The 12,544-nt window shown below is 53.6% G+C and overlaps 1 protein-coding gene across 3 annotated transcripts in view; it reads right to left on the bottom strand.

Moving 5' to 3' along the window:
• Positions 1-3,047: 3,047 nt before the first annotated feature.
• LOC115640732 (zinc finger protein 850-like) overlaps positions 3,048-12,544 on the bottom strand; it is a 35,922-nt gene continuing 26,425 nt past the window's right edge. Inside the window, exons 1-2 of one of the 3 annotated variants that reach the window (XM_030543675.1) lie at positions 6,248-7,357; positions 3,048-5,913 (exon numbers count right to left, since the gene is read on the bottom strand). In XM_030543675.1, the coding sequence (XP_030399535.1) occupies positions 3,554-5,902 (2,349 nt within the window). In that variant the 5' untranslated portion in view covers positions 5,903-5,913; positions 6,248-7,357 and the 3' untranslated portion in view covers positions 3,048-3,553. Of the gene's footprint in view, positions 5,917-6,247; positions 7,358-12,544 lie in introns of those variants that run through there. The other 2 variants (XM_030543674.1, XM_030543673.1) reach the window with 2 other exon arrangements.

Below are 12,544 nucleotides of genomic sequence, written 5' to 3' on the forward strand. Positions count from 1 at the left end.
GCACTACTGAGCTGCACGACCGCCACTTGTCACAGGATCCAAACTGAACCAGGGAAGGTCGTGCGGGAGACTGCCCGGCCGATACCGTACCGAATGCGCCAGGCAGTGGGGGAAGAGGTTCAGGCCATGCTGGCCCTGGGGGTCATTGAATCGTCCTGGAGCGAGTGGCGCAGCCCGGTGGTCCTGGTACCCAAGCCTGACGGCTCCCGGCGCTTCTGCATAGACTTTCGGAAAGTTAACGCCATATCCCGTTTCGATGCCTACCCGATGCTCTGGGTCGACGAGCTGCTCAGCTGCCTCGGGGGGACCCGGTATATCACCACGCTGGACCTCAGCAAGGGGTACTGGCAAATCCTGCTTGAGGAGACGACCAAAGAAAGACCGCCTTTGCCACTCCGTCCGGACTGTACCAGTTCACCAGGATGCCTTTCGGGCTCCATGGGGCCCCCGCGACCTTTCAGTGGCTCATGGATCACCTCTTGCGACTGCACCTGGAGTATGCAGCCGCTTATCTGGATGACGTTGTGATCTACAGCTGCTGCTGGGATGACCACCTGACCCAGGTCGCGGCAGTCCTCCGAACCCTTCGACAGGCGGGGTTGACAGCGAACCCCAAGAAGTGCCGGATAGCCTGGGAAGAGACCACTTACCTCGGTTATACCGTGGGGCGGGCACAGGTGAAGCCCCTCGTGGGGAAAGTACAGGCCCTATCGGGGCCCCACCCCGACAACAAAGAGACAGGTACAGCGCTTCCTGGGGCTTGTGGGGTACTATCGGCGGTTTATTCGCCATTTCGCATCCACCGTAGCCCCCCTGACCGAGCTACTAAAGAAGAACAGCCCTCGGACGGTGCAATGGAACCCCGAGTGTGAGGCAGCCTTCAGAACCCTCCGCAGCTGCTTGTGCCGAGCACCGGTTCTGTACAGCCCCGACTTTGACAAGCCCTTCATCCTCCAGACAGATGCGTTTGATGTCGGCTTAGGGGCCGTCTTGTCCCAATAGGGGGACGGAGGTGATAACCCCGTATTGTATATCAGTCGGAAACTGTTCCACCGAGAGCAGAATTATGCAACGGTTGAAAAGGAAGCCCTCGCGTTCAAGTGGGCCTGCGAGGCCCTTCGGTTCTTCCTCTTGGGCGGCCCGTTCACCCTCGTTACGGACCACGCCCCCCTTCAGTGGCTTATGAGGATGAAAGACAACAATGCCCGCATCATGTGCTGGTATTTGGCCTTGCAGCCCTATGCGTTCACCATCCAGCATAGGGCGGGCAAGGACCATGCCAACGCAGATTTCCTGTCCCACCGCAAGGAGATGGGACAGCCCGGCCCCGACAGGCAGGGGCCGGACTTGAGGGGTGTGTGTGTAGCAATGCGGTGTGGCTCCCCTCCCCCTCAGGGAGGGTTGAGCCCCGTCAGTCGTCCACGGGGGCAGGGCCGCTGAGCAGAAGTCCCGCCCCTCAGAGGGTCAGGCGGCAACCTGGAAGAATAAAAGCCGGGCCCCAGCCTTCACTTGCAGGTCTGCCACCGGCACGAGCAGACGTGTCCGCTGACGCCCGCAACGGGGACACTGCCCAAGCCAGAAGCCGAGACCAGGAGCTGCCAGAGCTGCCTCGCCCATACTACGACCAGGAGCCGCCGGAGCATTCTCGAGGCCGCTACGACCAGGAGCTGCCAGAGTTGCCTCGCCTCTACTACGACAAGGAGCCGCCAGAGCTGCCTCGCCCCTACTACGGCCCCGAGGAGCCCCCAGACCAGGCTTGGCCTGCATTCCCCGAAACATTGCCGGACCTACTGCCCAGCCCAGATTGGGAGGACCCGATGGTCCTGGACATCCCTGGAACGGAGGCCCCGGACCAGGCAGGAGTAGAGGGGGAGCTAAGAAGTAGCCCGGGGGCACCTGACTCCAGTCAGGCTGCAGAGCTAACCTTGCCAATGTCAGTGTGTTTCGGTCAGGATCCCCACTGACCACCGGTTGCGGTGACGGCCACTACCAGGGCCCCGGGCTGGAACGCAGAGGAGTGCGTGGGCCTGCATTCCCCTTGCCACCCGTATCCGGGTGGCAGACTCCCCCTTTCCCCGGCCTAAGGCCAGAGCTGCTTGTACTGAGTTTGGTGCCCTGCCCGAACCAAGGGCTGGGCCCCTTTTGACTTTGCCACTGCTCTTCCCTGCCCCAAAGGGCAAGAGCTGCTTGTTACTGTGTTTGGTGCCCCACCCAAACTAAGGGCTGGGCCCCCTTTGACTTTGCCACTGCTCTGCCCTAAGCCAAAGGGCCAGAGCTGCTGTAACTGTGTTTGGTGCCCCACCCAAACCAAGGGCTGTGCCCCCTTTGACTTTGCCACTGCTCTGACCTGCCGAAAAGGCCAGAGCTGATTGTAATTGCAGGGACGACAGCGAGGCCGGTGTGGCTCCCCTCCCCCTCAGAGAGGATTGAGCCCCGGCGGAACCCGTCTACAAGCCGTCTCCTGTCCGCAGAAACTGTGCAACGGAGAAATGTCAGGTCCAACAGACAGCTGGGAAACATGGTAGAAATCGCCAATCGGCTGAGTTTCCAGGCAGCAAAAGCAGCAGGAGGGAACGGAGTGTGTGGGGAACACCAGGAGGCCCTGAAACTTCTGTGAAGAGGAGCAAACTTCCATCTGTCTGGTTTGCCATCCTCCCGGGCTCACAGAGCTCACACAGTGGTTCCCACAGAGGAGGCTGCCCAGGAGTTCAAGGTAGGGAATTGCTGTCAAGTTTAATGGGTAATAACTTTGGATTTTAATGACAGGCTAATTTCACCGAAAGTTCCCTGGCACAGGCATGACGCATCATTCAGCTCTGTAAATCCTTCATGGTATGGGAGATACTGTAACAAAATAACTGATTTGAAAGAGTGCAACAGAGGCAAGTCTTTAACGATACCTGATGTGGGAAAATGTCCTCAGATTCTGATGGGGATTCCTTAAAATCTTCATCATATAAAGAATTCTACCAATCCCAAAGGATCAGACACATCACCCACCAAGTTAATGATATTTCAGTTCTTCCCCAAATACCGCTTACAGCCAATTCTTGTTAACGAAACTACGATTTATTAAAAGAAGAAAAGACAGTATTGGCTCAAAGGTCATTTGACATATAAACGCAAATAGATACCTTAGGTCAGTTTCACCACAGAGACGGTGCATTAGAATTGAAAAGTCCTTTTCAGAATCATTTCATCACATTCTAGTCCAATGTCCAAATGTTCAATATCAGGGCAGTGCAGAGGGGACGGGAGATCTCAGTCTTACGATGCAAATGCCCCCTGAATAAAGCTTAAGAAGATCGGAGATAAAAGGATCAGCTCTCAAGAGTGTATACACACATTTATGCAGCCTCTCGACAGCAGGCAGCCCTTGGGTGAACAATAGGTTTTGGAAGTAACCTTCTATTTCGCAAACACCACAGGTAATAAAACTATATGGATTAACAGAAGGTAATTATCCATAAAGCCATTCATAGACAGTTTACCACAAACTTTAAAGAGAGAGATATATACAATGACATTATTACACCCAAATTTAATCTAAGTGTTATTTCCCTCTTGTATGGATTGCTTGATGTTTAACTAGGCTGGACCTCCGTGTGAAACTTTTTCCACAGTCAAAGCACTTATGGGGTCTCTCTCCAGTGTGGACTACCTGATGTACAACAAGGTGTGACCTCTCTCTGAAACTTTTTCCGCAGTCTAAGCACTTGTGGGGTCTCTCTCCTGTGTGGATTGCCTGATGTGCCATAAGGCTTGATTTTTGTGTGAAACTTTTCCCACAGTCTAAGCACTTGTGGGGTCTCTCTCCTGTGTGGATTGCCTGATGTGCCATAAGGTTTGATTTTTGTGTGAAACTTTTTCCACAGTCTAAGCACTTATGGGGTCTCTCTCCGGTGTGGACCGCTTGATGTTTAACAAGGTCTGACCTCTGTATGAAACTTTTCCCACAGATTAAGCACTTATGAGGTCTCTCTCCAGTGTGGATTGCCTGATGTGCCATAAGGCTTGATTTTTGTGTGAAATTTTTCCCACAGTCCATACGTTTATGGGATTTCTCTCCTGTGTGTATTATTTGATGTTTAACAAGGGTTGACTTCCATATGAAACTTTTCCCACAGTCTACGCACTTATGAGATCTCTCTCCAGTATGGACTGCTTGATGATTAAGTAGGGTTGACCTCCGTATGAAACTTTTCCCACAGATCAAGCACTTATGGGGTCTCTCTTTTGTGTGGATTGCCTGATGTGCCATAAGATTTGATCTTTGTGTGAAACTTTTCCCACAGATTAAGCACTTATGAGGTTTTTCTCCAGTATGGATTGCCTGATGTGCCATAAGATATGATTTTTGTGTGAAACTTTTCCCACAGTCCAAACATTTATGGGATTTCTCTCCTGTGTGGATTATTTGATGTTTAACAAGGGTTGACCTCTGTATGAAACTTTTTCCACAGTCTAAGCACTTATGGGATCTGTCTCCGGTGTGGATTTCATGATGTATAAGAAGGGCTGACCTCCGTATGAAATGTTTCCCACAGATCAAGCACTTATGGGGTCTCTCTCCAGTGTGGATTGCCTGATGTGCAGCAAGGTGTGACTTCTGTATGAAACTTTTTCCACAGTCTAAGCACTTGTGGGGTCTCTCTCCAGTGTGGACTGCTTGATGTATAAGAAGGGCTGACCTCCGTATGAAATTTTTCCCACAGATCAAGCACTTATGAGGTCTCTCTCCAGTGTGGATCGCCTGATGTACAACAAGGTGTGACCTCTGTCTGAAACTTTTTCCACAGTCTAAGCACTTGTGGGGTCTTTCTCTTGTGTGGATTGCCTGATGTGCCATAAGATTTGATCTTTGTGTGAAACTTTTCCCACAGTCCAAACATTTATGGGATTTCTCTCCTGTGTGGACTGCCTGATCATCAAGTAGGGTTGACCTCCATATGAAACTTCTCCCCCAGTCTAAGCACTTGTGAGGTCTCTCTCCAGTGTGGATTGCCTGATGATTAAGTAGGGTTGACCTCTGTAGGAAACTTTGTCCACAGTCTACGCACTTATGGGGTCTCTCTCCAGTATGGACTGCTTGATGTTTAACAAGATCTGACCTCCGTATGAAACTTTTTCCACAGATTAAGCATTTATGGGGTCTCTCTCCAGTGTGGATTGCCTGATGTGCCGTAAGATTTGATCTTTGTGTGAAACTTTTCCCACAGTCCAAACATTTATGGGATTTCTCTCCTGTGTGGATAGCCTGATGATCAAGTAGGGTTGACCTCCGTATGAAACTTTTTCCACAGTCCAAGCACTTATGGGGTCTCTCTCCTGTGTGGATTCTCTGATGTGAAACAAGGGCTGACCTCAGTATGAAACTTCTTCCACAGATTAAGCACTTATGGGGTCTCTCTCCAGTGTGGATCGCCTGATGTGCAGCAAGCTGTGACTTCTGTATGAAACTTTTTCCACAGTCTAAGCACTTGTGGGGTCTCTCTCCAGTGTGGACTGCTTGATGTATAAGAAGGGCTGACCTCCGTATAAAATTTTTCCCACAGATTAAGCACTTATGGGGTCTCTCTCCAGTGTGGATCGCCTGATGTGCAGCAAGGTGTGACTTCTGTATGAAACTTTTTCCACAGTCTAAGCACTTATGGAGTCTCTCTCCAGTGTGGACTGCTTGATGTACAAGAAGGGTTGACCTCCGTATGAAATTTTTCCCACAGATTAAGCACTGATGGGGTCTCTCTCCGGTGTGGATTACCTGATGTTCAACAAGGTGTGACTTCCGTATGAAACTTTTTCCACAGTCTAAGCACTTATGCGGTCTTCCCACAGAGGTCCCCTGTGATTCCCCGTACCCAGGAACTTCCTGCTGTTGATTCCCCTCCTCGTTCTCACTCATTCTCTCATCACCTGCTAGGAGAGAGACAATCCAGACAGAAGTCATTGTGCTGGGGAGAAATTACGAGAAAGAGCACGGAGGGAAAACCCAACATACTAAAGCTGCACAGACAGAGTAATTGGATTCTGCCTCCACTTCCCACCCAAACTTTCACCGAAAAGGAAAGTTGGGAAAGAAACTCTTGCAGGTAACAGGACACATGGAAAGCGATGTCAGTGATACCTGCTGACTGCAGCCCTGCCTTGGGTGAGATGAGGAAGGAACTAAGGGCACTTATTGAGACTACATTTTGCGGATTCTCAACTTTTTCTTCATTCCCCAGATGGTTTGAGTGTCAGTCCTCACCTGTGTGGGCGCCTCTCGGGATCACTCTTTCCTCACTGGCCTGGAGATTGGGCACTCACGGCTCTCCCTCTCATTCCAGCCGGGTGATTGGGTCAGTTTGGGAAGGGGAAATCCTGTGCAGGGAGTGAAATCAGACCAGATCAGGATAGGTGGAGGATTGAGAGAGCATCTGTCAGAAAGGACATTTCGTGGGTAGAACCTGTCCCTGTGTTGTGTTGGGGAATGTGGAATCTAAGAGGAAGGGAACGTGGTCACTGAGTCACCCTGGGGGAGGCAGACATCTGGGGAGGTGAAGGGAATTGTGACACACACCCAGCTCCAGTGTTAAACCTCTGCCTATTTCTAAACCTGCGGAGTCCAGAGCCCTCCACATAGCTGAGCTATTCCCAAGGAGGAGGGAGAAGAGGGATTCTGTGAGCGACTGAGAAACAACGCAGACAGGACAATACATGGCTTCTCCACCTTGCAAGCTAGGGGGGCTGGGTGAGGATGATTTAGTATGTGCCTTAGGTTTTGACACCCTGCTCTCATTGGAGAGTGACGAGGGAAGAACCTGACCGGAGTCAGACATGCAGACCCGCCTCCAGCTTCCAATAACCAGGGGGCCAGGAATCGATTTCTGACAGTGTACCCCATAAGGCTTTATGGTGGGGTGCTCATAAATGTACGTATGATATAACGGGAATAGGGTTTTGCTACACATGCCATGTAACATATCTGTGTAAAGGTTTTGATCTACTGGTTCTGTTCATCCTAGTTGGGTGCAGGCACCATTTGTGTGTTCAGAGTTATGAACACTGGCTCTATAATTGCTTGACTTCTAAGTAGCCTTAGTGAGAACATTTGGTCACTTCTTGGAAAAGGAATGTGCAAGTTCAATGCTCAATCAGGAAGAACTTAACAGAGCAAAGAGCTTGGAAGACTCCAATCCACATAAGAAGCCTGCCTGAGGATCTTCAAGGTCGCACGTGGGTAATGGCTGCTGCCTGCAAGTCCTGAGTCATGCATGGGCAGGTGACTTGCCCACGTGATTCCGAATCTCCATTTTGTGACTGGATTCTACACAGGGTGAGGAGGGGTCTCCACCCACAAGAGAAAGTCTATTTAAACCCCTGGAAGACCCCTCCATTTTGTCTTCAGCTGGCTAAAGAAGGAGCCTCTCCCCACTCCCCCAGGATACGTGAAGGAAACTGGAACAAATGACAGTAGCTACAGGGGGTGTGAGTGATTGCTGGACCCAGGCTTAAAGGAGATTAGTCTGTAAAAGGGAACATTCTGGAATTGATCAGGATCTTATCTGTATTTAGTTTGACTAGACATAGATTTGCGCATTTTATTTTATTTTGCTTGGTGACTCACTTTGTTCAGTCTGTTACTACTTGGAACCACTTAAATCCTACTTTCTGTATCTATTAAAATCACTTTTTACTTATTAATTAACTCAGAGTAGGTATTAATGCCTGGGGGAGCAAACAACTATGCATCTCTCTCTGTCAGTGTTATAGAGGGTGAACAATTTATGAGTTTACCCTGCATAAGCTTTATACAGGGTAAAACGGATTTATTTGGGTTTAGACCCCACTGGGAGCTGGGCATCCCAGTGTTAAAGACAAGCACACTTCTGTGAGCTGCTTTCAGGTAAACCTGCACTTTTGGGGCATGTAATTCAGACCTTGCGTCTGTGTTGGAGCAGACGGGAATGTTGGGCTCAGCAAGACAGGGTGCTGGAGTCCTGAGCTGGCAGGGAAAACAGGAGCAGGGGTAGTCTTTGCACATCGGGTGGCAGCTCCCAGGAGGGTTTCTGTGATCCAGCCCTTCACACTCTTACCCAGCGAGGTCACCGTCTCGTAGTTCTCCTGCATGACGTCCCTGTAGAGGGCTCTCTGAGTGGGGTCCAGCAGAGCCCCCTGCCCCTGGGTGAAATACACAGCCACGTCCTCGAAGGTCACCGGCATCTGAAACAACAAGATTCCCCCACTCAGCGCCTGCTGCCCCAGTCATAATTCCGCCATTCAAGGGGGAGGAGGGACAGAGAAGCAGAATCCTCCCCCGACCCTGCTCAGAGCAGCCAGGAGGCTTCAGGGAGTGGGTAGAAAGTGAGAGCTCCTTGTCCCCCCCAGCACACGGAGAAGGGCAGAGTCTTTTCGTTTCCCACACACCTGCCGGTCACAGGTAGATAGGAGAAGAGCTCTGAGCCAGGGACAGGAATCCCAACAGCTTCCCTTTGTATTTCACGGCAGCCTCTGGCCAGTGGGGTCAGGCTCCAGCACTGGGAGTCAGTTTTCCCAGCCCTGCCCAGCGGGGTGTTTCCTGGTTCTGAAACTGACCTCCCCCACCACCAAAAGCTCCCTAAATATCCCCTACCTGAGCTGACTCCATCACAGCCATTCCCTGCCCTGTCTCCTGGAAGACTGGACGATCTGGAGCAAAATGTGGATGCGAATCCTCAGCCCGTCAGAGGAGCAGGGAGATTGGGCAGGTTTCATAAGGGGCTGGCGACCATGTCACTCCCCGATTCCCCCCAGGCTCTCTCCCTGCAGACAGACGCGCTGATTCTAGGACTCTGCCATGCTGGGAAGAAACCCAGTTAGTTCATTACCCCCTGGCCTGGCCCCTTCCCCCATTAGAACTAACCCCACCAAGTCCTTTCTAAACCTCCCCAGAACAGCATCTCTGAGCCAAACGTTGGAAAAAGAGCAGAATCAAAGGAGTCACTTTAGGGCACTGCCCTACCGTGTATTGTAACCCCTCTAGCTCTCCCGTCTCCCTCAGTCAGGCGGTGCTCAGCAGAGTCAGCAACTGGCTTTTCCTCCCTCAGCTCCTCCCCTTCGTCCCAGGAGAGCTGACTGCCCCGGGGGTGCAGGGAATGGAGCCGGGCAAGGCTGGGAGCTGGGGACCTCCCTCCCCACTTCTTGCTCCTGCTGCCTTCCAGTATCTCCGCTCTCCCTTTTGTCTTCTTCTCTCGCCCTGGGAGAACGGGCGACTGCCTCACTGCCCTGGGCCTTTGCTCTCATCAGGCAGCTCAGCTACTGACACTGGTAACGGGGGCTGAACCCGGCTGTGTCACTGACGGCAGCAGCTCTGGGACTCACCGACACAGGGAGCCCCTCCCCTTGTAGGCCAAACTCCCCAGCTGGTCCCTGAAAGGGGCCCTTTGTGCAGAGTCATTTCCCTGCCCAGCTCCAGCCCTTTCCCCAGGTCTCTCCATCACCTGCAGGTTCAGGGGCTGGTATGGTTAGAGAGGTTCCTGGCAGTGGAGAAAGTGCCCTTGGGCTGGTCTCAGAGGGGTGGGATGAAGCAGGAGTGTTCTGAGTGAATACTGTGTGTGTGCATCAGTTTCCCCATGTGTTACTCAAGTATCAAGCCGGTAGGATAAAGGTGTGTGATCATTGCAGAGGCCTCTAGAGGGCAGGTGTGACTACAGAGTGGATGTCAGGGCATAGAGAATGGGCAAAACTCTGTATCCTGGCAAGGGATGGCTGGAGCCAGTTCTCTGCAAGGAGCCGGCCTAAGGTGTTGGGGGAAAAAAATGTGGGGGGGGGGCAAGTGACCTGTTTTCCTAGGAAAGACAGAAAGCATGGAGGAGGGGCAGTTGGACATCACTGAGGATGTGGGGCTGGAAGCGGGTCAGTCTCCTGGTTTGGGACTCAGTGGGGAGAGTCCAGGGCTCGGGACTCTGGATTTCCCCCCAGATGGACTTTGCTGAGAGCTCCTGATTTCTCTGCTAACAAGCTCTGTTCTATGCTCTGTTCCCAGCAACAAATAAACCTATTTTCCAAGCCGGCTGAGAGACACAGCTGATTGCAGAGGTGGGGTGCAGGGCCCCTGTGAGGAGCGGGTCAGGCTTCTCCTTAGGCTGCCCCCCCAAGGTTCTGCCTGGGGCCGTGCATCCCCCCTGGACTTCAGGGATCCACATGCTCAGTGGGGGTGGGGGGATATTGGAGGATATCAGGGGCTGGGGTCCTGCCCCTGCACTGGGGGGGGTGCTACCTCCCCCAGCCCTAGGTTTACCCCCCACCCGTTGTGCCCCTTTTTATCTCCGGCTCCTAATCGCAGGCAGGGGGGCTGAAACAATCCGTACAGTGGGGGGCGCTGAGAGCCACTGAACCAGACTGTAAACCCTGGATAGGATGGAAACCCCTTCAAGCCAGGGGGGGTGGCAGGGCCCCAGTAGCCTAGAGCCACTGCCTGTGCTGCCCCCCCCCCGGCCCTGATTGTGCCCCTGGACCCCGCTCCTTCCCCAGCCCCCAGCTAGGCCCCCCCACCCTGCATTCAGTTTGGCCTGTGTCCACCTCCCCCCCGCACATCTACCTGAGCTGCAGCCTCCGTCCGCACCAGCGCGGCCGGGGCAGGGAAACAAAGCACCAGATGGGGGAGGGGTGGGAGATAGGGGGGTAATGTGATCCTGCCCCCGCCCCGCACCCACCGGGGCTGGCGGCAGCTTTCCCAGGCCCCGGGCGGGAATCGCAGCCAGCTCCGCTGGGAGCAGCCTGGGGCCAAACCTCCCCCTGCAGCCCGGGGGTTCCGGGGGGGGAGGCGGGTCTCTCTCACCTTCCCTCCGAGCGGGGCCCCCCGGGGCAGGGGCCGGGCCGGGCTGGGGGCTCTGCCCTGGGAGAGGCTCCTGGGGAGCAGCGGGAAGGGCCCTGCTGGAGATTCCCCTCTCCCGGCTGCAGCCAGGGCTCCGGGCTCCCAGCACCAGCCGCCGGGGCTCGGGGATCTCGCCAGGAGCCTGGGAGCCAGAGTCACCGCAGCGGCTGCGAGTCACTTCCTGCTGCCGGGCCGGAGCCCAGCGCTCGCTGCCCCACAGCCGCCTCCCGGCCGCTCCTGGGTCCTAGCGCTGAATACGTCACTCTGCAACATCTCTGGGTCCGGCTCCTGTTTCACTCCCAGGCTCTAAGGTCAGAAGGGCCCATCATGAGCATCTAGCCCAGGGGTTGTCAGGACCAAATTTTTCGGGGCTTGAGAGTGCGGCCAGCAACTCTCGCTGGTGGCTGCTCTGACTCGTTTTCCTAAAATACTTAATGAACTTTAGGAGAAACCAGTAAACATGCGCAGAGGTAAGCAGGGAAATGGTCCCACCATTGCGGGAATTTTCCTGACTTAAACACCTCTCAGGTGGAATTGAATAGCAGAAGGATCTGAGTCCTCGCTCCCTCTTCCTTCACCCAGAGCCTGCCTGACCCGAGGACTCCCCTTCCACTCTGCTGTGTGGCAAAGTCCTTATAACCCCAGCTAGACTGGTCCCAGGCTTCCTGAGGGGCTCGTCACCCAACCTGGTTGTGACCACTCAGGACACGGGCTAGAGCATCCTCACTCCGGGTACTTTCTCCCTCTGGATGCTTCCCTGACCTCTTCTCTGACCATTGTCTATAGTTCAGGATAAATGCAATTTACAAAACAGCAAGTAATAAAAAAATCAGGACACAGTCGGAAAGGCAAAAGGAAAACTCTTAGCCCCACTCTGCAGGGCCAGATTAACTTTTCGTGTGCCCCGTGCCAAACATACTCGTGGGCCCCCTCGGGGCAAGGTGCAGGGGGCGGGATGGTCAGTCTCCAGAGGGAAGGGCGTGTGGGGCGCAATGAGGCACAGCACAGCGAGATCAGCCCTGCTCTGCGCAGCCCAGCAGAGGGCGCTGTTTACAAACCAGCACAGTGCCGTGCTGCCAGTCTGCCCCTTCCCCTAGCGAGCGGGCCCCCACCACACTGCCCCCCCTGCCCAGAGCCCCACCCTTATGCCCAGTGCCCCCTCGCCCAGAGACCTCCCCCACTGGCCTCCCACCACAACTGCACAGCACCCTGCACAACAGCCCGCTCGTCCAGCGCCCCCACCCATGGACCTCACCACTGCCCACCTCCTTCCTCACAGTTCCACCATCACAGCTGCATAGCACCCATAGTCCTAAGGGGATTCTGCAGCAAACATTTAAAAATTCTGCACATAATATTTTAAAATTTTGCAAATTTTGTCAATAAATCAATGTGGAGGCTCCAACATGGCAGTGGGGAGCACAGTAACTACTCACTTAAAGTCATCCCTATTAATGTTGTTTCATTGTTATGTTGCTGATCAATTTGGGAACATACTCCCATTTAAATTGTGCAATGCTCCCTTCTAATGTCGTTTGGCAGCTGCCTGCTTTGTCTACTGCTTGCAGGATGAGCAGCCCATTGGAGCTAGCTGGTGGGGGCTTGGAACCATGGTGGATCGACAACCCCCAATCAGCTCCCCACTGCCCTAAGTTCCCTGTGCAGCAGCTGCCTGCAGTTCAGCTGTGTCCCTGCCCCCAATGCCATATG

Source organism: Gopherus evgoodei, unplaced genomic scaffold, assembly GCF_007399415.2.
Source record: "Gopherus evgoodei ecotype Sinaloan lineage unplaced genomic scaffold, rGopEvg1_v1.p scaffold_32_arrow_ctg1, whole genome shotgun sequence".
NCBI classification, from domain to species: domain Eukaryota; kingdom Metazoa; phylum Chordata; order Testudines; family Testudinidae; genus Gopherus; species Gopherus evgoodei.